The 21,167-nt window shown below is 47.0% G+C and overlaps 1 protein-coding gene across 1 annotated transcript in view; it reads right to left on the reverse strand.

Moving 5' to 3' along the window:
• Positions 1–21,167, reverse strand: part of LOC115462214 (serine incorporator 4-like) — a 75,290-nt gene that overhangs the window by 31,322 nt on the left and 22,801 nt on the right. The window contains exons 6-8 of the mRNA XM_030192228.1: positions 20,251–20,462; positions 14,491–14,586; positions 14,230–14,356 (exon numbers count right to left, since the gene is read on the reverse strand). Of these exons, the coding sequence (XP_030048088.1) occupies positions 14,230–14,356; positions 14,491–14,586; positions 20,251–20,462 (435 nt within the window). The remainder of the gene's footprint in view (positions 1–14,229; positions 14,357–14,490; positions 14,587–20,250; positions 20,463–21,167) is intronic.

A 21,167-nucleotide genomic window follows, 5' to 3' on the forward strand; every position in this document is an offset into this window, starting at 1 on the left:
CTGTGGCAACGGAGGAGGGTAAGGACAAAGCCTCTCGCTTAGAGCGGTGCGGGGATAGTGGCTTAAGAGGAATAACTTTAGGAAAATAATTCAAGGTTACCAATACACAAAAATCATATGTGGAGGGAAGAATCATGTGGAGGACATTATCACAGAGCCAGTAATGACCAAGGAGAGGGTGAGGAAAGTTCCCAATAAATGTTGGCTCAGGCTGGACAGGGTACTTAGGGTGCCCATAATGCGAGCCCCTATCCCAGGGGGAACGAAGACGAAATGGAGACTTTGCACACCATAGGCGCCAATCCCCAATTGTGACAGGCCGCTCATTTGTTAGTAACTCTTCATACCCCGGGGACTTATGAAAGTAGAAAATAAGCTTGGACACTATAGTCTTCTCAGTGGTACGCTTAGGAGCCAGATAATCACCTGGGTCATAATCTACAGGTATGGTAGCAGGGCACATAGGAGTACCTGGAGAAACTACCCACACAGATTCTCCTTTTTCTGGGAGAACATTAGTATAATTACAGGGAATGGGAAGAACAGTTGAGATGCTTCTTGTTAAACAAAACACTCCAAAGGCTGGATAGGGAGACGTAAAAACTGGCCTTAGAGAAGAGTCAGAGGGGGAAGTAGCATTATAAAAGGACCACCAAGTATAATCCTGGCTCCAAGGGCCTGAACTCGAAAAGTAGGGAGGTATAAGAGCTGGGAGTTGCACAGGGACAGGTACAGCTGGGACATCTGTGGTATAAGGAGAAAATCGGGAACACACAATACAAGGGGAAGTAATCTTTGCCTGGCTAATTAGTTCCTGGACAGAGTGTAACCAAAGGTTAGAACGAGTTGGGGTATTAGGAACAAGGAGGCAAGGAGTAGAAAACAACAAAAGCATCCAAACTACTAACATTTTCTTTCTTCCTAATCTAAAACAAATACAGCAAACTAATTAAGCAATAATAGTTCAACAGTCTGTGCTAATCACAGATTACTCTCATATAGTGTTCTCAGTCTTTGAGTTCTTATACCAGTTGGGATAGACCCTCAACTGACAAGGATCAAGCTTTCAAATTCCAGGAAAGCCAGAATCAGGCAAGAAAGAGTCTCAGTGTGAAGCCGAAGTTCAGCCGCTCCTGCAGTATGCAGTTGACCCTTCTTTTCAGCTAGTAGATTCTTTGGTTCGGGTCAAGCGCAACTTCAATGGCTCCGCTGGATCACTTTCTGCTCTCCACTGTCTAGGCTCCGTCTGATCCATGCTGGGCTCAGTCTGGTCAGCAGACTTAATTCGAGACCAATGGACCCATGGAGTAATCCCTGCGACCTTCACAGCTGCAGGGGTAGAAAGCAAAACAGTAAAAGGTCCTTTCCACCGGGGCCCCAAAGGCTGGAGCTTCCAGTCTTTCACCCAAACTCTATCCCCTGGCAGGAAGGAATGTACCTGAGCCTGGAAGGGGACAGGGTTTATTTCTCTCACATAAGACTGAAGCTCAGAAATTATCTTTCCCAGGAGGGCTACCTGCTCCTGCACCTGGGCAGACCCTAAAATCCCTATGTCTCCCTTAATTCCCTGTAAAATGGCTGGGGGCTTCCCATACACAATTTCAAAGGGAGAGAGGGCTGTTCCTTTAGTTGGGGTGCATCGGAGGCGGAAGAGGGCTAGTGGCAATGCCTGTGGCCATTTCAATTGGGTTTCCTGACAAATCTTTGCTAGGCTATTTTTCAAGGTTCTGTTTGCCCGCTCAACCTGCCCTGAACTCTGGGGACGATAGGCACAATGCAATTTCCAGGTAATGCGCAATGCGCGGGACAGGGCCTGAAGTGTAGCTTCAACAAAGGCGGGACCATTATCTGAACCTATGGCAAGGGGCAGTCCATACCTGGGGATGACATCCCTAAGGAGAGCTCGAGCTACTTCTGTGGCTTTCTCAGTGACTGTAGGATATGCTTCCACCCACCCAGAAAAGGTACAAACCATGACTAAGAGATATCGGAGCCTACCGCTCCTGGGCATTTCTGTGAAGTCTATAACTAGGGACTCAAAGGGTGTTAGTCCTCTAGACTGAACTCCTGGTGGAATACGGGGTCCCTGACGAGCATTATTCTGGGCACAGAGAGTACATCGGGCAGAGGCAGTGGCAACCAGACTATCCAATCCTTCCAGCACCACTACTCGACTGAGTAGGCGGGCTAGTACTGTTTTCCCTAAGTGTGATAGGTCATGAGCTTGAGACACTACAGGCCAAGCTAGGTGGCGTGGCACCAGAACTCTGGTATCAGGGAGATGTAACCAGCCATCAGGTCTCCTTACTGCACCTTCTTCTTGAGCCCATTTCTCTTCCATTTGGGTATACATAGGCGTCCATTCTTGCAGTCGGATTTGGAACAGGGGGGTCACAGTACTTGCTGGGGGTCCTCGAGCAGCTTCCTTGGCCACCCGATCAGCATGGCGGTTCCCTCGGGCCACTGGAGTATCTATTCTTTGGTGTCCCCTGCAATGAATAACAGCTACCTTCTTAGGGGCCCACACAGCCTCTAGCAGCTGAAGTATTTCAGGTCCATACTTAACAGGTTGGCCTGCAGCATTTATGAGTCCCTTTTCCTTATACAAAGCTCCATGAGCATGTAGGGTTGTGAAGGCATACTTAGAATCAGTATAAATGTTGGTTACCAGTCCTGCTGCTAACTCCAGAGCTCGTATGAGGGCCACAAGTTCTGCTTTCTGGGCTGAAGTTCCTTGGGGCAGGGCCCTTGCTTCTATCACCTTGTCCTCTGTCACCACAGCATAGCCTGCCAATCGCTTGGAGTTCTCCACATAACTGCTTCCATCTGTGAAATAAATTACATCTGGGTCCCTCCACGGAACATCTTTAAGATCTGGTCGACTGGAGTACACTTCATCCATAGTTTGGATACAGTCATGATCTGGAGGTCCCTCAGATGCTGGCAAAAGAGTGGCAGGATTAAATGTAGCCACTGTTTCCAGGTGTATCCGTGGATTCTCACACAAGCTAGCTTGGTACTTAACCATGCGGTTATTTGTAAACCAGTGATTGCCCTTATACTCCATGAGGGTAAGAACTGCGTGGGGGACTTTAACAACCAGTTCTTGCCCCAAGGTCAACTTATCAGCTTCCTGGACCAGTAAGGCTGTTGCTGCAATGGCCCTCATGCAGGCTGGCCATCCTTTAGCCACTCCATCCAGCTGTTTAGACAGGTATGCAACAGGCCTCTGCCAGGATCCCATCATCTGGGTCAGCACACCCAGAGCAACCCCCTGTCGCTCATGGACATACAGTGAGAAAGGTTTCTCCACATCAGGAAGGCCTAACGCAGGGGCTTGGAGTAGGGCTTTCTTTATGGCGATGAAGGATTGTTGAGCAATAGGTCCCCATTCAAATGGTTCCTTTTCACCCCCCTTTGTGGCTTGGTAAAGGGGTTTCGCCATCAATGCAAAATTTGGAATCCAAATTCTGCAGAATCCGGCTGCTCCCAGAAATTCCCTAACTTCCCTTCTGGACTTGGGTTGGGGAATTGCAGCTACCGCTTGCTTCCTACTAGCATCCAATCTCCGACTTCCCTGGGAAATACAAAAGCCCAGATACTTCACTTCTGACTGACAAAGTTGGGCCTTTGAGCGTGAGACCTTATAGCCTGCATCCAAGAGTAGCTCCAGCAATTCTCTGGTAGCCTCAAAACACTCTTCCTGAGTCACTGCTGCAATCAGGAGGTCATCTACATACTGGAGTAAAACTCGCCTGGAAGGCTCAGATTTAAAAGTCTTAAGGTCTTGCCCTAGGGCTGTCCCAAAAATAGTGGGGGAATTCTTGAACCCCTGTGGCAGGCGGGTCCATGTATACTGAAGCTTCCTTCCTGTTACTGGGTTTTCCCATTGAAAGGCGAAAAGCAGTTGACTAGCAGGGGCCACCCGAATACAAAAGAAGGCATCTTTTAGATCTAGTGTTGTGAAATGGGTAGCTCCAGAAGGTATCAATCCTAGCAGGACATATGGATTAGGCACTACAGGGTGTAATGAGATAGTGGATTTGTTAACCACTCGTAAGTCTTGGACTGGCCGGTAGTCCTCAGTCCCTGGCTTCTGAACTGGCAATAGTGGCGTATTCCATGGAGACTGGCAAGGTCGAATAATTCCATGGGATAACAGACGATTCAAATGTGCTTGAATCCCTTCCAGAGCCTTTCTGGGAATTGGGTATTGGCGAAGATGGATTGGCCGGGCACTTGGAAGTAAGTCTACATGTACAGGAGGAATATTTCGGGCCAACCCTGGGGGATTATCTTCTGCCCATACCCCACTGACCTGAAAGCTGTCTGCCAGGGGTAGGTCAACTTGGCCATATGACTGATGCAGCCGCCATTCTTCTTCAAGAGGGCAGCAGAAACTCAATATACCCTTAGGGCTGGATGTCGGGGGCCGAAAGGAGACTGAAGTCTGGCCATCAGAGTCAAAGGAAATTTGGGCCCTAAGCTTGGACAGCAGGTCTCGACCTAACAAAGGGATTGGACAGTCTGGCATATACAGGAATTCATGAGTGACTATGTGTGAGCCTAATTGGCATCTACGGGTTGTCAGAAAGGGCCTCCGGTTCTGCACCCCCGTGGCTCCCACCACTCGGACAGTTTTTCCAGACACAGGCGCTAATCGCTCCGTCACAACAGAATGTTCAGCTCCTGTATCAATCATGAATGGAATTGAGCGGCTCCCTATAGTTAGCTTGACCATAGGTTCCTGGGAGCCCAGTTTGTAGGAACCCGGTCTGTCCTATTCGTCCCATTCTGCCATCTCGGCTATCCCGATGATGTCAGATTCAGGAGGCTCATATCTTCCCTCTCGAACTCGGCCTCGGCTTCCTCGATCTCCTGGTCCCCTTCTCAGTCCCTGGCGCCTCTGGGGGCATTCATCTTTCCAGTGCCCTCTTTCCTTACAATAGGCACACTGGTCCCTCTCCAATCTTGGTCTGGGATTCTCCCCCCTTGGCCGGGATTGATTGAAGGAATCTCGGGGCCTGGCTGGTGGTCCGGGATCCCACTTTGGCTTCCCATTAGCTAGAGGTCGACCTCGGTTAAGGGTGGAATTAGTAATGGCTGCCGCTAAAAGGTCGGCCTTCTTCTGCATCTTCCGGTCAGCCTCTCGGCGCACCTCCTGATCTCTATTAATGAAAACCTTGGTTGCGATCTCAATTAGCTGGGTGGTATTCATCCCTGCGAATCCCTCCTGACGCTGCAACTTCTTCCGGATATCTGGCATACTCTGGGCCACCAATGCGCTATTCACCATTCTCTGATTTTCTTGGGCTTCAGGGTCAAATGGGGTGTATGTTCTGTAGGCTTCAATTAGTCGCTCTAGAAAGGCCCCAGGGGATTCAGTTGCCCCTTGGAGAATTTCAGAGACCTTTGCCAGATTAATGGGCCTCTTTATGCCTTTCCTCATACCTTCCAGTAAGTCCCGGCAATAGCCAGACAACAGTTCATAGTGCTGCCCATCATTTGGATCCCAATCTGGAGCTGCGCGAGGAAACCGAGCTCTAACCCATCCCTCTGGATCCTGTGTCCCCCCGGGGACACGCTCTCGCGTGATGGCCTCAGCATTTTGCAAAATCTTCCGCCTCTCCTCAGTTGTGAAGAGGGTCAGGAGAAGTTGTTGACAATCAGTCCAGGTTGGGTTATGGGTGGCCATAATGCTAGTCACTAGGTCCACCACTGCCTGAGGCTTTTCAGTATAAGAGGGGTAATGCGTCTTCCAATTCAGGAGATCGGTGGTTGTGAAGGGTACATACTGATAGGCCTGTGCCTGTATAACCTGACCCTGATTATTAGGATCCGGTCGAGTGGTAGTTACCTGACGAAGTGGCAGAACTCTCGAGGAGGTGGGAATGGAACCTGAGGTAGAGCTAGGAGCTACCCTCCTATCATGCTCAAAGGTGATTGCAGCAGGTCTAACCCATTCAGTGGAGGTATGTTGAACCCCTGAGGGATGGGGAGGGGTACTCATAGACTGAGAGGTGGTCACAGGTGAGTCAGTCCATTGAAAGGGATGCCGGGCCCCTAATGAATGGGTAGGGGTATTAGAAGGAGAGGCTGGGCTGTCAGGAGTTGAGGAGTCAGGGAGTGGAACCCAAAACGGGTCTTCAGAGGTTAACAGGAGAGGATTTGGCACAGAAGGGTAGAGGCCAGGTGAAAAGTCCAACCTAGGATGTGGTGGGGTTCGCACAGTGGGGGAGGAACTATCCGGAGAAGCCTGTGCTGGAGAAGCTTGAGCTGGGCGGCGTGGATCTCTGGGGGTGGCACGGAACCCCAACAATGGGCCATAAGGTGGTGGCTCAAGGTCTGAGGGGTCATCAGAGAGTATGGGTTTCTCAGACAGGGTAGGGGCGGAAGCCACCGATTGGGTGGTAGGCTTCCTAGGGCTCTTTCCCTCTTCTAGTTTAGATTTTCTAATCTTTCTTTGAACACGGCCTAACATAAATTTTACTGGGGATCCCATATAAGTTTTCAACCACGAGGGAGGGTCAGTCACAAGGCTGTCCCAGGAATCTATATAAGGGAGTTGTTCAGAATATTCTGATTCTCCTACTACTATGCTGTAGACCTTCCGGATTACTTCAATATCTAAACTGCCACTAGGGGGCCACCCCACTCCCATAGATGGCCACTCAACTTCACACAAGGTTCTTAAAGTACTTGAGCTTAAAGTCTGTCCATAGTCATTAATTAAAAACCCTTTTTTGAAATTCTTAAGCATACAATCTAGGGGGGTAGCAATTTGTCTAGATGATGTCCCACCCATAATGCTTACAGTTACAACACACAAAAGGGAGGGAGTTTTTGAAAGTGCAGTAAGGGGTCCGCACTCTCGAAACACTAGGTAGACAGACAGCAATCGCTTCCTTCCGTTGCTGACCAATTGAACTCGCGTTAATTGGAAATGCAGCTATAAGAAGTCCGCACTCAGTTAATCATTCACGCATCACACATTCCATACAGAAAATCCCACCCAACAATTTCAGATTTCTCAGATACAGATAAGCTCAAGCGTTTTCGCTTCTAGTGCCCGCGACTAGAAGGTACTAGGGCCTTCGCTGAGAGTTGATCAGGCTCTCCTTCCCTCCTTCTTGAGGGGCTGGTTTATAACTTCCTAGCTAGGATTACAATACAAAATACAGAATACATACCCGGCGAATGTTCTCCAGTCAGTTGGGTGCTGGGATTAATGCAGGATGCATCCCACCGCTGCCACCAAGAATTGTTGCAGGAATTGAGATAGGAATTTGTGATGCTTCAGGAGTCAGACAGCACACACCAGTATGAGAGAAAAATCTTCTTTATTTGCCAGCAAACAAAGCAGGACATCAGTTCTAGCTCTCTTCTCTCTCTCTCAGCTCTTTTGTCTTTGCTCTCAGCTCTCTGTCTCAGCTCTCTTCTTATGCTGTCTTCTCCTTCTTCTGTCTGTTCCTTCTGTCCTTCTCTTTCTTCTGAGCTCTCCTTTCTGACGTAAACTGCTTCTGCTCCTACTTAAATACAGTTTCTATCCCCCTCCTAGCCTAGCCTAGCCCAGCCCCCTTACTCTCCAATTGGTTAAGGAATTAGATTGGCTACCTTGCCTCAACCAATCATTACTTTTGAAATATCAGTTACATAGGTTCCAGACATCCTAAACTGACCTGTGACCTGGGGCCCCTCAAGCCAGACATTTAGTCTCCAGAACTCTTACATTTCTCATTATGATTGATTTCTCATCTATAGCTTAAACTGGATTCCCTTAGAGACTAAGAGGCCCCATCTAACATTGATTATTCTCATATTCCTAGTACTAACTGCTAGCTAAACTCTGGCATTCATTAAAGGGGTCAAAGGCTAATCTTACTTAATAGCATACATATCAGGTTATCACTTTCAAGACCATTTCTACATTTTACCTACAATTAATCAAGGAGAAGAGAGCTGACTAGTTCTGACCTCGTTCACCTATCAGCTTATACATTGAACCAGCCAGAACTGCAGATAAGTCAAACCACATGTTGATCTCCTCAACTGCAGTCTTAAACAGCAGACAAAGAGTAATACAGAATTTAACAGACATCCTACACAGAATACAGCATATTCTAAAGTAAGCATTCTTATAAGACATATTCTAAATATACTTATAATGGTCTATATATCTATATCTAAGCTATCTCCTCATAACAAAATCTACATATCAAGAACTTTTGAAATAGTATTTCAGCCTATTCTTAAACTACAATATGTCATATGTCTGGCTCATTCCTGCTTACAAAACTATTCAGTAAGCCTAATAATATACAGATGTGTGTGCATTTAACAATCCATCAATCACAAGGATCTTTCTGACCTTTCTAACCCAGCCCGGCAAGCTAGACTCTAATTAACTCCAGCCTGCATTCCTTCACTACTTGCAGAACTGAGAATTTAAAATCAAGCTTTTAATATCATTTCTTATATATATATAATTATTTCCATGGCTGCCTCATTATAGTATTAAATAGTCTCTGTTGATCATCTGGTATTATAATGTCCGGGTTAGAGGCACATAAAATTATGGTTTTGTAGGAAATATCCAAATCTCTGGGCAGATCAAATACTAAAACCATTCTGTTCCAAATATAATTCCAATAGGCTTTAACATTTTTGCAGAAATAAATCATATCAGGATAAAGAACCAGATTCCTCTAAACAAGACCAGCATAGTTCCAATTTAGATAATCTTATTTTATTTTTCATAAAGCATACTGGACCCCATCCCGAATAGCCAAAATTAGAAGTTTATCTAAAGAGGTATGCATTTTGATGGTGCTATACAGAAGTTTGGCCTAGGTTTAAAACTCATGTCTGTTTGTCTTACTTTAACAGGGTGCAGCCAGTTGGAGGTTTCTCAGTTAGACAATAGAACAAAGCTGAGAATATTTACTGGAACAAATGTTTAATGCTGGAGACCCTCCAAAGATATGTAAGAGACAGCTGCTACCAACACCCCATAACCTGTTCATACTATTCTCCTTTTCAGCTTTTAGAAGTTCAGAAAGAGAAAGCGTTTGCATATGGTTGATCTGTCCCTGTGGGTCTGGCCCTTACAATTCATTCATTTTGAGGAGGAGTTCGTCCTGACAAGGCAGTGGGGAAAAGGGCAATTCCTGCTTAGGCTACTGCTACTACTACTTAACATTTCTAGAGCGCTACTAGGGTTACGCAGCGCTGTACAGTATAACAAAGAAGGCCAGTCCCTGCTCGAAGGAGCTTACAATCTAAAGGACAAAATGTCAAGTTGGGGCAGTCTAGATTTCTTGAATAGTGGTTAGGTGCCAAAGGCGACATTGAAGAGGTGGGCTTTGAGCAAGGATTTGAAGATGGGCAGGGAGGGGGCCTGGTGTATGGGCTCAGGGAGTTTATTCCAAGCATGGGGTGAGGTGAGGCAGAAAGGGCAGAGCCTGGAGTTGGCAGTGGTGGAGAAGGGTACTGAGAGGAGGGATTTGTCTTGAGAGCGGAGGTTACGGGTAGGAACGTAAGGGAAGATGAGGGTAGAGAGGTAAGGAGGGGCTGCAGATCGAGTGCATTTGTAGGTTAGTAGGAGAAGCTTGACCCTGTATGCGGTACCTGATCGGAAGCCAGTGAAGTGACTTGAGGAGAGGCTACAGAGGTGGAACCAGATATTTCAAGATTCTGTGGCAGGAGGTAGCAGATTGTGTGGCAATTGTGTAGAATATTTGCATACATTTGTATATGTGAGTTTCTTTGCAGGATCCTCACTAATCCTGTATGTTCCTGCCCCAGTTAGAGTAAAGAGGAGGTATATACCATCTGGTAATAGCATTCCCCTTCTGGGACAGCTGCAATGGTACTGCCTGCTCTTTATAGGGGAAGGGAAATGGGACTTGATATACCACCTGTCTGTTACATATATTCAGGTACTTATTTTGTACCAGGGGCAATGGAGGGTTAAGTGACTTGCCCAGAGTCACAAGGAGCTGCCTGTGCCTGAAGTGGGAATTGAATTCAGTTCCTCAGTTCCCCAGGACCAAAGTCCACCACCCTAACCACTAGGCCACTCCTCCACTCGAGTACCATGGGTCATGGATTGTACTAGTGTGCAGAAGACATCCTTTGGGAAGTAGTGTTTAATGTGTTCCATTTTCCACGTGGGATATTTTCTTTGTGGTGATTGATATTTGTGTGTTGAGGGTCAGGTTGTGGTCTATGGTGACTCCAGGAATTTTAGATTGTCAGATATAGGGAGGGATGTGTCCATGACAGTGATGTTTGGGAATTAGGCAGTGTTGTGGGGTGAAGCGATTATCAGGCATTGTGTTTTGTCTTTATTCAGTTTGAGTTTGAATGTTGAAGCCCAGGATTCCATTAAGTTCATACCTTCTGTAATCCTGGTTGTGATTTTGTGTAGGTTCTTCTTAAAAGGGATGAAGACTGATACGTTATCGGCATATATGAGTGGGCTGAATCCTTGTTTACATAGTGTTCGGGTGAGGGGGCCATCAATAGGTTGAATATTATTGGTGAGAGCGGCGAGCCCTGTGGGACTCCGCATATTGCTTTCCATATGTGGGAGAGGGTGGTATTCATCTTTACTTGGTAGGTTTTGGTGATTAGGAACCCTAGTATCCATTTGAGCACCTTCCCTCCTATTCCAATTTTGTCAAGGATTCTTTTGAGGATTTGATGGAGGAGTGGCCTAGTGGTTAGGGTGGTGGACTTTGGTCCTGAGGAACTGAGTTCGATTCCCAGCACAGGCAGCTCCTTGTGACTCTTGGCAAGTCACTTAACCCTCCATTGCCTGCTGCATTGAGCCTGCCATGAGTGGGAAAGTGTGGGGTACAAATGTAACAAAAATAAAATAAATAAATAAAACCATGTCAAATGCGCTTGACATGTTGAATTGTAGTAGAATGTTTCCTCCATGTGATATTTCTTTTTTGAAGTTCGGTAGTAGATTGATTAGCACAGTTTTGGTTGGATCTAAAGCCTGATTGAGATTCATGTAGTATGGAGAATTTGTTGAAGTAGTCTGTTAGCTGGGTGTTAACTATTCCTTCCTAGTGTAGAAAACCTATCATTATAAAGCAGCATAATGTCCAGGGCAGGACAGAGGAGTAGCAGACTGGGAATCAGAGGGCCCAAGTTCATAATCCAACCATAGATCCTTCTGGCCTTAGGCAAGTCACTTAACTCTCCATTGCCTTGTAATAGCCAGGGGTGGCAATGGCAACCTCACCCCATTCAGGGTCTACCATCATCCATCACACTTGCAGTGGCCCCATAATCATTTCACAGCTTGCACCTTGTGGGTAGCAGGGACTTGAAAGAGAATGTCCAGGACTCAAATAGTAACAACTCTACCTAGAAAGAGGCAGCACCCTAGAATACCAATATACTTCCTACTGAAAATACAGAATAAGTCAGACTGCTACAGATCCATACACAGAAAATAAACACTAGCAGAATATCACACCTTGGTCACATGCACAAAACACACAGACCTTCAACAAATATGAAACAAGGGACCGCACATCAGTAATAGAGATATGATGACAAAAGACTGAACTGGAAACCTCAAAAATTCAGGTGCTACGTGTAAAGCAATACCAGAGAAACAGAAACTGAAATGTAAGATATCAGTAAAGCACGTTTGCCAAAATTGACATATTCCAATTAATAAATTCAGAATAAATATTGGGGGTTTTTTAATTAACCTATGCTGTCTGAGCATTTTATTTTTCCATTTACTTTGGTACCTATGTCTTTTTTCTACTTTTCTCTTGTCAGGGTCTCCTGTCCATTTCACATTTCATCTCTCTCCGTGTCCACCATGCATCTTCCCTCTATGTCCCTATTGTGTCCTGTCCAGCATCTCCCCTCTATGTCCCTATCTCACCCTCCCCCAGTGTTCACCATCTGCCCTCTCAGTGTCCCTATCTCTCCCTCTGCATCCAGCATTGTCCCTCTGTATCCCTGTTCCTATGCTCCCTCCATGCCTAATATCTTTTCTCTGTGTCCCTGTCCCATCCCTTGTTCAGTTTATCCCCTCTCTCTTTTCCTTCTCCCACAACCCCCAACAGGGGACCAGCATCTCTCCTTCTCTCTCCCCTGCCTCCCCTCCCCCAGTTTGTCATCTCTCCCTCTCTCTTCCCTGATTCCTCTCTCTCTCTCTCTCTCTCTCTCTCTCTCTCTCTCTCTTTCTCTTCTCTCTGTGTCTTCCTCACACTATTCCCTCCTCCTGGAGTCCAGTACCTCTCTCCCTTTCGTCTCCCTTCCAGTCCCGATCCAGTATCTCCACTCCTTACTCTCACCCCCCCCCCCCCCCAGGGCCGCTGAGAGGGGGGCAGGGAGGACAAAATTCCCCGGGCCCGGCACTCCAAGGAGGGCCCAGCACCGGGGTCTCTCGCCCTTTCCTGCTCCCAGGCAGCCGGCGCCGCAGTCCCCAGTCTCTACCTGCCTACCCTCAGCTTTCTTCTGTCTGCTTCCCGGTCCCCTGCATTTAAAAAAAAATCTCGAAATGGGCAGCACAGTGCCTTCTGTGTGAAAGCGGCAAATCGCCTTCGGGCAGGCCTTCCTTCACACTGTGTCCCGCCCTCCTCTGATGTAACTTCCTATTTCCGCAAGGGTGGGACACAGTGTGAGGGAAGGCCTGCCCGAGGCGATCTGCCGCTTTCACACAGAAGGTGCTGTGCTGCCGATTTCGAGATTTTTTTTTTTTTATGAAGGGGGGGGTAGAATTGCAGACAGAAATGAGCTGAGGGAAGGTAGGTGGAGACTAGGGACTGCGGCGCCAGTGGTCTGGGGAAAGGAGAGGGAACCGGAGGCGACAGCAGTGGCAATTGGGGGGAGGCGGGGAAGGGGCGGTGATCCGGGGGGGGGGGGTTGGGGATAGGGGCTGGGAGTGGCCTTGCCCCGAGCCCGGCTCAGTCTCTCGGTGGCCCTGCCCGCCCCCAAGTCTGGCATCTCTCTCTCTCTCCCTCCCCTCTGTCCCTCAACCCTCCCCCCCCTCCCCCCCCACACACCCAGGTCTGGCATTTCATGATCACTTCAGTGTGAGAATTCAACCAGAGGAGCCTCCCTGCAAGGGAAACTCACACCCAGAAGCTCCCACCTGTTGCAGGGAGGCTCCTCCAGTTGAATTCTCACACCGAAGTGATCATGAATGAAGTTTTACCAACAGTGGTTTAGTCTCCTGATGACACACATTTTGTGAAATATGCAGTTGTGTAAAGACTAATGGAATCTGCTGTAGAAAATTCAAAGTACCAACTGGAACTGAGTGGGAGGGATTTTTGCCAGCTGTGAAGGCATTGGCAGTAGTAAAGCTTATAAACTTTCTCCCTCTTTGAAGTGCCAAAGGTGGAGCATAGCTCCTCACACAGCAGAATAATAACAGCAGGACATGGAGAGTCAGCAATTTCAATACACAACTTAAAGAGACATTGAGTTGCAGGTACTCCTAAAGGATTGTAGCTTAACTGCACAACCAACTGAAGATAAGGATATTATAGTTGGATATTCAGAGAGGTTAGGGTAGATTTAAAGGGTAATGCCATGGCCGCTGCTTAGGTCTCTGGCGCTCCCCCCCCCCCCCCCCCCCCCCCGAGCATCTTCTTTCTCTCTTCTTCCTCCCCCCTTCTCCCACCCCGCACCCCTTTTTCAGCCCAGTGCATGCGCAAGCATGCTCAGTTTCATAAAAACGAGCGTGCACGGCGTTGAAAATAGGACAGGGCACCAGGCAATGTGAGAGCAGCGCGGGACAAATGCCTTAGCTGGCGGGGGTGGGGAACCCCACCAGCCAAACCGGAGGCCCCTGAGCCAATTTGGGGGGGCCCAGGCCCCCATGGCCCCTCGTAGCTATGCCACTGAGAAGGAGGATGTCCCTATGAAAAGGAAAAGATCTGTTTGTCTGTGCAATGTAGAGGTATGTTATTACTGTACAGGAACCAGTAAACAGCTTTATTTTTATTTAACACCACACTCATATCTGCAGTGTCTTTGTTAAGTAGATTTGCTAAGGCTTGGGCTTTGAGATGGATTAATCCTCCCTCTGTCTGAGAATCCATAACAGGTTTTCCCAGAGCATAGGAGAGTGGAAATCCTGTATTCTAGGATCCAGAAAAAGGCTTGCACAAGCAATAGAAGATATCTTAAGGGTGCATATAAATTACGTCAGTATTATCTCAGTGCACACAGATTTTGCCATACCATGCAAGGAGAACACAGATGTACATGACGGTGGCTCCAGCGATGGCCACAGCTGTGTCTTCTGTCTGTAAGCCATCCTTACTAATGCTTGGGAAACAGATGGTGATGTTTTCTCCCTCATATATCACTATAGACCATGAACACAGAGAAAAAAAATACAGAGAGGAAATAAGCAGAAAGAGAGGGACAGAGATCAATATTTGTAAATTATAGGAACAGTGAGTGAGAGAGCCTGAAGAAGGGACAGGATGCAACACTGACCTGTCTCTGGTGGACGACTGCACAGGGCGGAGAAGGTGAGGTACGTGATGTAACAGCAGATGATAGACGCCTGCAGCAGGCCAGAATGTGGTTGTTCTTGGAGACAATGGAGTAAGATTATTACATCATACAGGCACTGAAACTTTACAGAAGAAATACACTAGAAACAGAGAACTTGATGGCAGCTAAGCGCTGTAAACCCCATCTAGTCTGCCCAGCTCATTTTCATTGCAGTTCCATGGAGTCTACATTACAGAGCCCACATTTATTTTTGGTGAAGAGTCTTAAGGGAGGGAGAGGTCTAAGGAACCCCCATGAATTGAGTGCTAATTATTTCTGTGTATTATATGGGACCATATTTCTGTTTTGCTGGAAGCTTTTGAGAAGAGATGTTATTAAACTTTTTCACTTCTATCATTTACTTTACTATAACTTTTTTGATTAGAACAAACCCCGTCCATGAAGAGTGTCTTGGGCCCTGGAGGAATAGCTCCCCCTGCCTTAAAGAACCCTGCCAGGGGTGTGTTAACTTTTGTAGGGGCTCAGCAGCACCCTGAAATGTGCCCCTTTATTGAAGGAATACCTGGAGAAAGAGGTTACACTGAGTTTAATGTTGTGGATCAACTGCTCTCCTGAATTATATGGATGAGTTGATCAGGATGGAGCTGTTGCTTAGAGTTCTCAGGTCTCTCGCTTTCCCAGGCAAACTAATCAGAAGATAGCATTAAGTTCTTGTCATCCAGCTCAGTACTGTCTGGGTTCTGAGGTATTTAGGTTCTGTTCTCCGACTGGTCCTACATTTCTGCATCTATGTTCTCTTCAGTGATTGGTTGTGGGTGTCTATAGCGAATTTGGATCTGCAACTATGTTTTGTGTTTTGCAATGGTACCTCACCTGTTGTTATTTTACATTTAACGTACTTACGTATTATTTTATTTGTATGAATCTATTTTAGAAGTCTGAGGCAGGCACCTTTGAGCTGAAACACAGCTGCTGTGTTGAATCTTTTGGTGTAATTTCAATAAATCCTTACATACAAATACTTTGGTATCGCCCTTGTGTTTTTTGGAAGAGTCCATCCACCCTACTCTTTGATTCCTGTATACTATGATACCGTAGGGATAGAGCATCCCTCCACATCCTGTGGCTGACCTCACCTGTCTCCAGCATTTGGATTGATCCAACAGAAGCTGAGCCCCCAGTTGGGCTGCTAACTAGCTAATTTGAGTATGGGAATCATTTTTATAAAAACAAGGGTGCTAAACTCAACACACATGACTTCTGCCTGGATACATTGAGGGGTTGAAGTACCCAAAGAGCTGGCATCGATGCATTTGAGGCCTACCTGATCCTCAGTGTATCTTGTTCTTTGCCTTGTCCATATGTGGATAACTTGAGATCTTCTCCCTGCTATATTCCTGTATAAATCTGACAACCTGGACTGTGAGGTTACTTATTATTGCCTTGCCTTATGGACTGGCCTCACCTATCAAAAGCAGGGTGTGTTTGTTTTTTTCTTATTGCTAGACAAGCTCTGAGATCTTGCTTCTGTTCAGTAGTACCTGCAACCACCTCCGATCTGCAACCTGTCTTCAGTCTGAGAGGCCCTTTTACTAAGCCACATAAGCATCTACGCACGCCCAACGTGTGCCAAAATGGAGCTACTGCCCAGCTCCTGCATGACTGTTGCGGTAATTTCATTTTTGGTGCGCGTCCGATATGTGCGTCTGAAAATTAATCTTTTGGACACGCGCCAAGTGGCATTTGACGCGCACAGGTCACTACCGCCCGGCTACCACGTGAGTCTTTACCGCTAAGTCAATGGCTGGCAGTAAGGTCGCAGACCCAAAATGGACGCGCGGCAATTTTGATTTTGCCGCACGTCCGTTTTCGTCAAAATTTTTTTCAAAAGGCCTTTTTACAGGTGTGCTGAAAAATGGATCGGCGCACGGCCAAAATCCACGCCTACCCTACCGCATGCCATTTTTCAGCACACCTTAATAAAAGGACCCCTCTGAATGTACTGATTTTAACTCAGCCTTAAGAACTTAGAAAGGGACCTCTATTCCATATCTCAGCCTGGTGACCCGACGCTGGTGTCATTCAGTCGCAGGATGCTGAGTTTAATTTATGGGTTCAGATTCTGTTCTGCAGTTTGGCTAAGCTAGGGATGCTGTGGGCACAGCATTCCCAGTCCCTGGGGAGAAGGTGTTTCAGTCACTACACAACAGTGACATCTAGTGGTCATACTCCAGGTGCACACTTGAAGAACAATTATACAACTGGGTGCCAGGCACCTGGTAGAAACCTATTCTATAAAGGAAAGTAGGGGGTCCTTTTACAAAGGCATGCTAAAAAATGGTTTGCCGTAGTATAGGCGCAGGTGTTGGGCATGTGCCAATCCATTTTTTAGCGCGCCTGTAAAAAAGGCCTCTTTTATTTTTTTGCCGAAAATTGAATCTGACACCTTACCATCAGCCATTGACCTAGTGGTAAAGAATCTGGGCAGTAATGACCTACGCGCATCAAATGCCACGGAGGTGCGCCAAAATTCAAATTACCGCAAGGGCCACGCGGTAACCGGGCGGTAAGTCCAATTTGGTGCATGTTCGGCGCATATAGGCGCCTACACGGCTTAGTAAAAGGGTCCCTAGGTGTCATACCTACGCGTGTGCATTCTAGTATTCGAGAAATGTCCACAGTAGAAGCAGGCAGTGGCATTCCTAGGGGGGAGCGGTGGGTGCGGTCCGCTCCGGGTGCACACCGCTGGGGGGGGGTGCTGCGCGCGCCTGTCCTCCGTTGTTCCATGCTTCTTCTCTGCCCCGGAACAGGTTACTTCCGGGGCACAGAAGAAGCATGGAACAACGGAGGACAGGCACGCATGGCATCCCCCCCCCAGCGGGGGGGGGGGTTCCTTCGCGGGGGTGTCCGCGCTGCATTGGGGGGGGGCGCTGCATCCGGGGGGCGGGGCGCATCGGCGATCCGCCCCGGGTGCCAGCCCCCCCAGGAACGCCACTGGAAGCAGGAAGACACCCTCTATGAAGATCTGAACAAAGAAGCCAAAGCATCTATTGATGTAGTCACTACTTTAGCAATGCTGTCTTTCAATAGTGTGTGAACAACAAGGGACCCTTTTACTAAGCCGCGTGGCTCGGGCAGTAATTTCATTTTTTACACGAACCCATTATGTGCACCGGAATATATATATGTTATTTTCCGGCGCTAACTGGGCAGTAATTGGCATTGTACATATGCTGACGGTTACTGCCCAGTTAACGTGTGAGACCTTACCTTTAAGTCAATGGGTGGCGGTAAGGTCTCAGGCCCAAAATGGATGCGTATCAATTTTCATTTTGCCACACGTCCATTTTCGACCCCCCCCCCCCTCCCAAAAGGCCTTTTTTGCAGGTGCGCTGAAAAATGGACCTGCGAGCGCCCAATACACGCGTCTACACCAGCACAGACTACTTTTCGGCACACCTTAGTAAAAGGACCCCTCAGTGTGCTCTTTCCTTTTACCACTGTGATGTCCATCTCTGCCAGTGAGTCATATTTATATCCTTTTTAATATGTTTCTCTCATACGGTTATATTTATAGACATTTTAATATATTTTTTTCATATTGTGATAGCACATATTGTTGCAGTCCACTTCTTTTTTTTATTCCTTTTATTCTTTTTATATTTTACATTTTATGAATGTTTCTTGATATTTTAATGCATTTGTTATGTGAAACCAAAAATGTGGATTTATTATGATTTAGGGCCCTGTCTACTAAGCCGTGCTGTAGGCACACTAGCGTTTTTAGCACTTGCTAATGCCAGAGATACCCATATATTCCTATGGATGCTTCTAGCGTTAGCGCGCATTCATTTTTAGCGTGCACTAAAAAAGCTAGCGCACCTTAGTAAACAGGACCCTCAGTATTTTCTTTTCACATACAGTTGTGTATATTGATCTCTGAGACAGGCGGCTGTGTCCGCCATAAAACGGCCCAGCTCTTGGGCCGTCGCCACCCAATCTCCGCTAAGATTCCGCATAACCATTAGCGGAAATTGGGTGGCGACACCGGTAATTGGGAAACAAAACGGGAGCTGGGCAGACTTCTACGGTCTACGCCCTGACCGTGACTGAATAGATAGGGATGGGCTGGAGTGTAAATTTTAAGGGGCTTCGACGTTAGCTTCAGAACTTAGTACAAGAACAGTGCTGGGCAGACTTCTACGGTCTGTGCCCTGAGAAAGGCAAGGACAAATCAAACTCGGGTATAAAGTATCACATACCATGTAAAATGAGTTTATCTTGTTGGGCAGACTGGATGGACCATACAGGTCTTTATCGGTCGTCATTTACTATGTTACTATGTTACTCTTTGGGGTTCTACATGGAATGTTGCTACTAATTGGGTTTCCAGAATCTTGTAACTCTTTAGGATTCCAGAATCTTCAGAACTTAGTACAAGAACAGTACTGGGCAGACTTCTACGGTCTGTGCCCTGAGAATGGCAAGGACAAATCAAACTCAGGTATACAAATAAAGTATCATATACCATGTAAATGAGTTTATCTTGTTGGGCAGACTGGATGGACCACTCAGGTCTTTATCTGCCATCATTTACTATGTTACTATACCTTCTCATTTTGGTGCTTGAATAAATCTGCTTTAAACTACATCTCCCTGGTGGATTGGTCATTGTGTCAACCTCTTCACCTGCTTTCGCTTCATTCTAGTATTCGAAATACTTAGTTCCCATTTTATAGAGTTGTCCCCCTAATGAGTTCTAGAAGGAGATGCAGTCTGTGCCCATTGACCAAGGCTGACACTACAATGGCTGGACTAAATTTGGGGCAGGAGGAGATCATTACATCTTATGTAGTTGTGAATGAAGATCCATGGTGCCATAGTTCTGTAGAGACCATTTCTGACTGAGATGAAATTCCAAAGGAGCAGGAGGAACTTCTGGCCCCAAAACAAACAAAAATAAATGCATTGGATTTGCAACCATCATCATCATGAAAATTTGAAAAAATATTACTGACACAATTAAATTCACATGAATGTTAAGAGGGCATATTGGTCCTTTACTGGGAAGCATATGCCCTCAGTATAGCACAAGTGTATGAGCTCGTAGGGGGAGAATCCATATGGACCCAATGGATTGTGCCTGGGTCTTGGAAGGGTAATAAAATTTGGCCCATCCTCTGCGGGAGTACAGAACTCAAGTACACAGTCTTTGACACTAAGGAGAAGGAAGTGGACTTGAAGAAGTTGTGAGAGCAGGGCTCACATGGAAATCCTGATAAGATTCCTTTTGAAGAGCAGCATTTGCCATACTCCTTGATCTGCTGGGTTATCCTGATCAGTGTATTTTGGAAATGCGGAAAGTTGCAAACGAGCCAGAGAGTGTTCCAGAGTCTGTGGGCAGTGTCTCCAAATGAATTATTTTTGTGCATACCATGACAGTAATGAATCTCACTTCTAAGCCCTAGGGTATGTGAAGTATGCTGAGCTCAGTCTCTCAGATTTGTTGGTAATGCTCTGTGGAATAGCACATGTACTTTTTACTCGTGTGCAGGATGGGCAATAATCCAAGAACCCATTTTCATAGGTACAATGACATTTCCTCAGAGGGAAGGGCTTTCATTGTTGCTTTCTCAATAACCTTCAGATGCGCTGGAGTAAGAGTCCTAGTCTGGTAACATTTCTGGGCACAGTAATGCAAGCTTAGCCTTGGGCTACCCCAAAAAAACGTACACTTACTGACTCTTACACAGGGCCTGATGGAAATGAAGGACATGACCGTGCAAAGGCTGATGTTGACCATCAGTAGCCCCTTGTTCAGCAGGCAGCCAGCTGGATGGGTGTAATGGGTGTACAGGAAGAAGAAAGCTGAGGAGGCGAGACAATAAAACACGAGAGTGGCCAGTAGAACAGCTATATGCCACCGTTTGTCCTCGGATGCAACTGTCAGCCTGCGTGGAAAGCACATGGAGAAGAAGATTTAGTTAGTTAGTTAGTTAGTTAGTTAGTTAGTTATTTGCAGTGCTTTTTTTGTGCCGGTACGCAACGGTACGGCGTACCGGCACCTTTTTTTTTTGCTCCCCCCGCCCTGTGACGGATGCAGTACCAGCCCCCATTTCCGGCCGCTGCTGCTTCTCCTGTTGAGCAGCAGCGGCCGCTACACAAAAGAAAAAGATTTTTAAAAAACTTCAAACCTGGCTAAAAACGCGGCACCCCGGCACTGTAGACAGCCATTAGGCATTGGCTGTTGCCCCGCAGCCTGCTCCTCCTCTTGCCTCTACATCACTGCGCTCCTCCGGGGTCTTCCTCCAGGGGCAGTGACGTAGAGGCAAGAGGAGGAGCGGCTGCGGGGCAACAGCCAATGCCTAATGGCTGTCTACAGTGCCGGGGTGCCGCGTTTCAGCCAGGTTTGAAGTTTTTTTTTTTAATCTTCTTTTTCTTTGTGTAGCGGCCGCTGCTGCTCAACAGGAGAAGCAGCAGCGGCCGGAAATAGGGGCTGGTGCCGCGTGCGTCGCGACTTCACGCCGTTCGCGGGAAACTTGGCAGGGAGAGGGAAACCAACAGAGGGAAGGATTGGGGAGAGAGAGGGAAACCAACAGAGGGAAGGATTGGGGAGAGAGAGAAAGAGAGAGGGAAAACAACAGAGGGAAGGATTG

The sequence above is a fragment of the Microcaecilia unicolor genome, chromosome 1, assembly GCF_901765095.1.
Source record: "Microcaecilia unicolor chromosome 1, aMicUni1.1, whole genome shotgun sequence".
Lineage (NCBI taxonomy): Eukaryota > Metazoa > Chordata > Amphibia > Gymnophiona > Siphonopidae > Microcaecilia > Microcaecilia unicolor.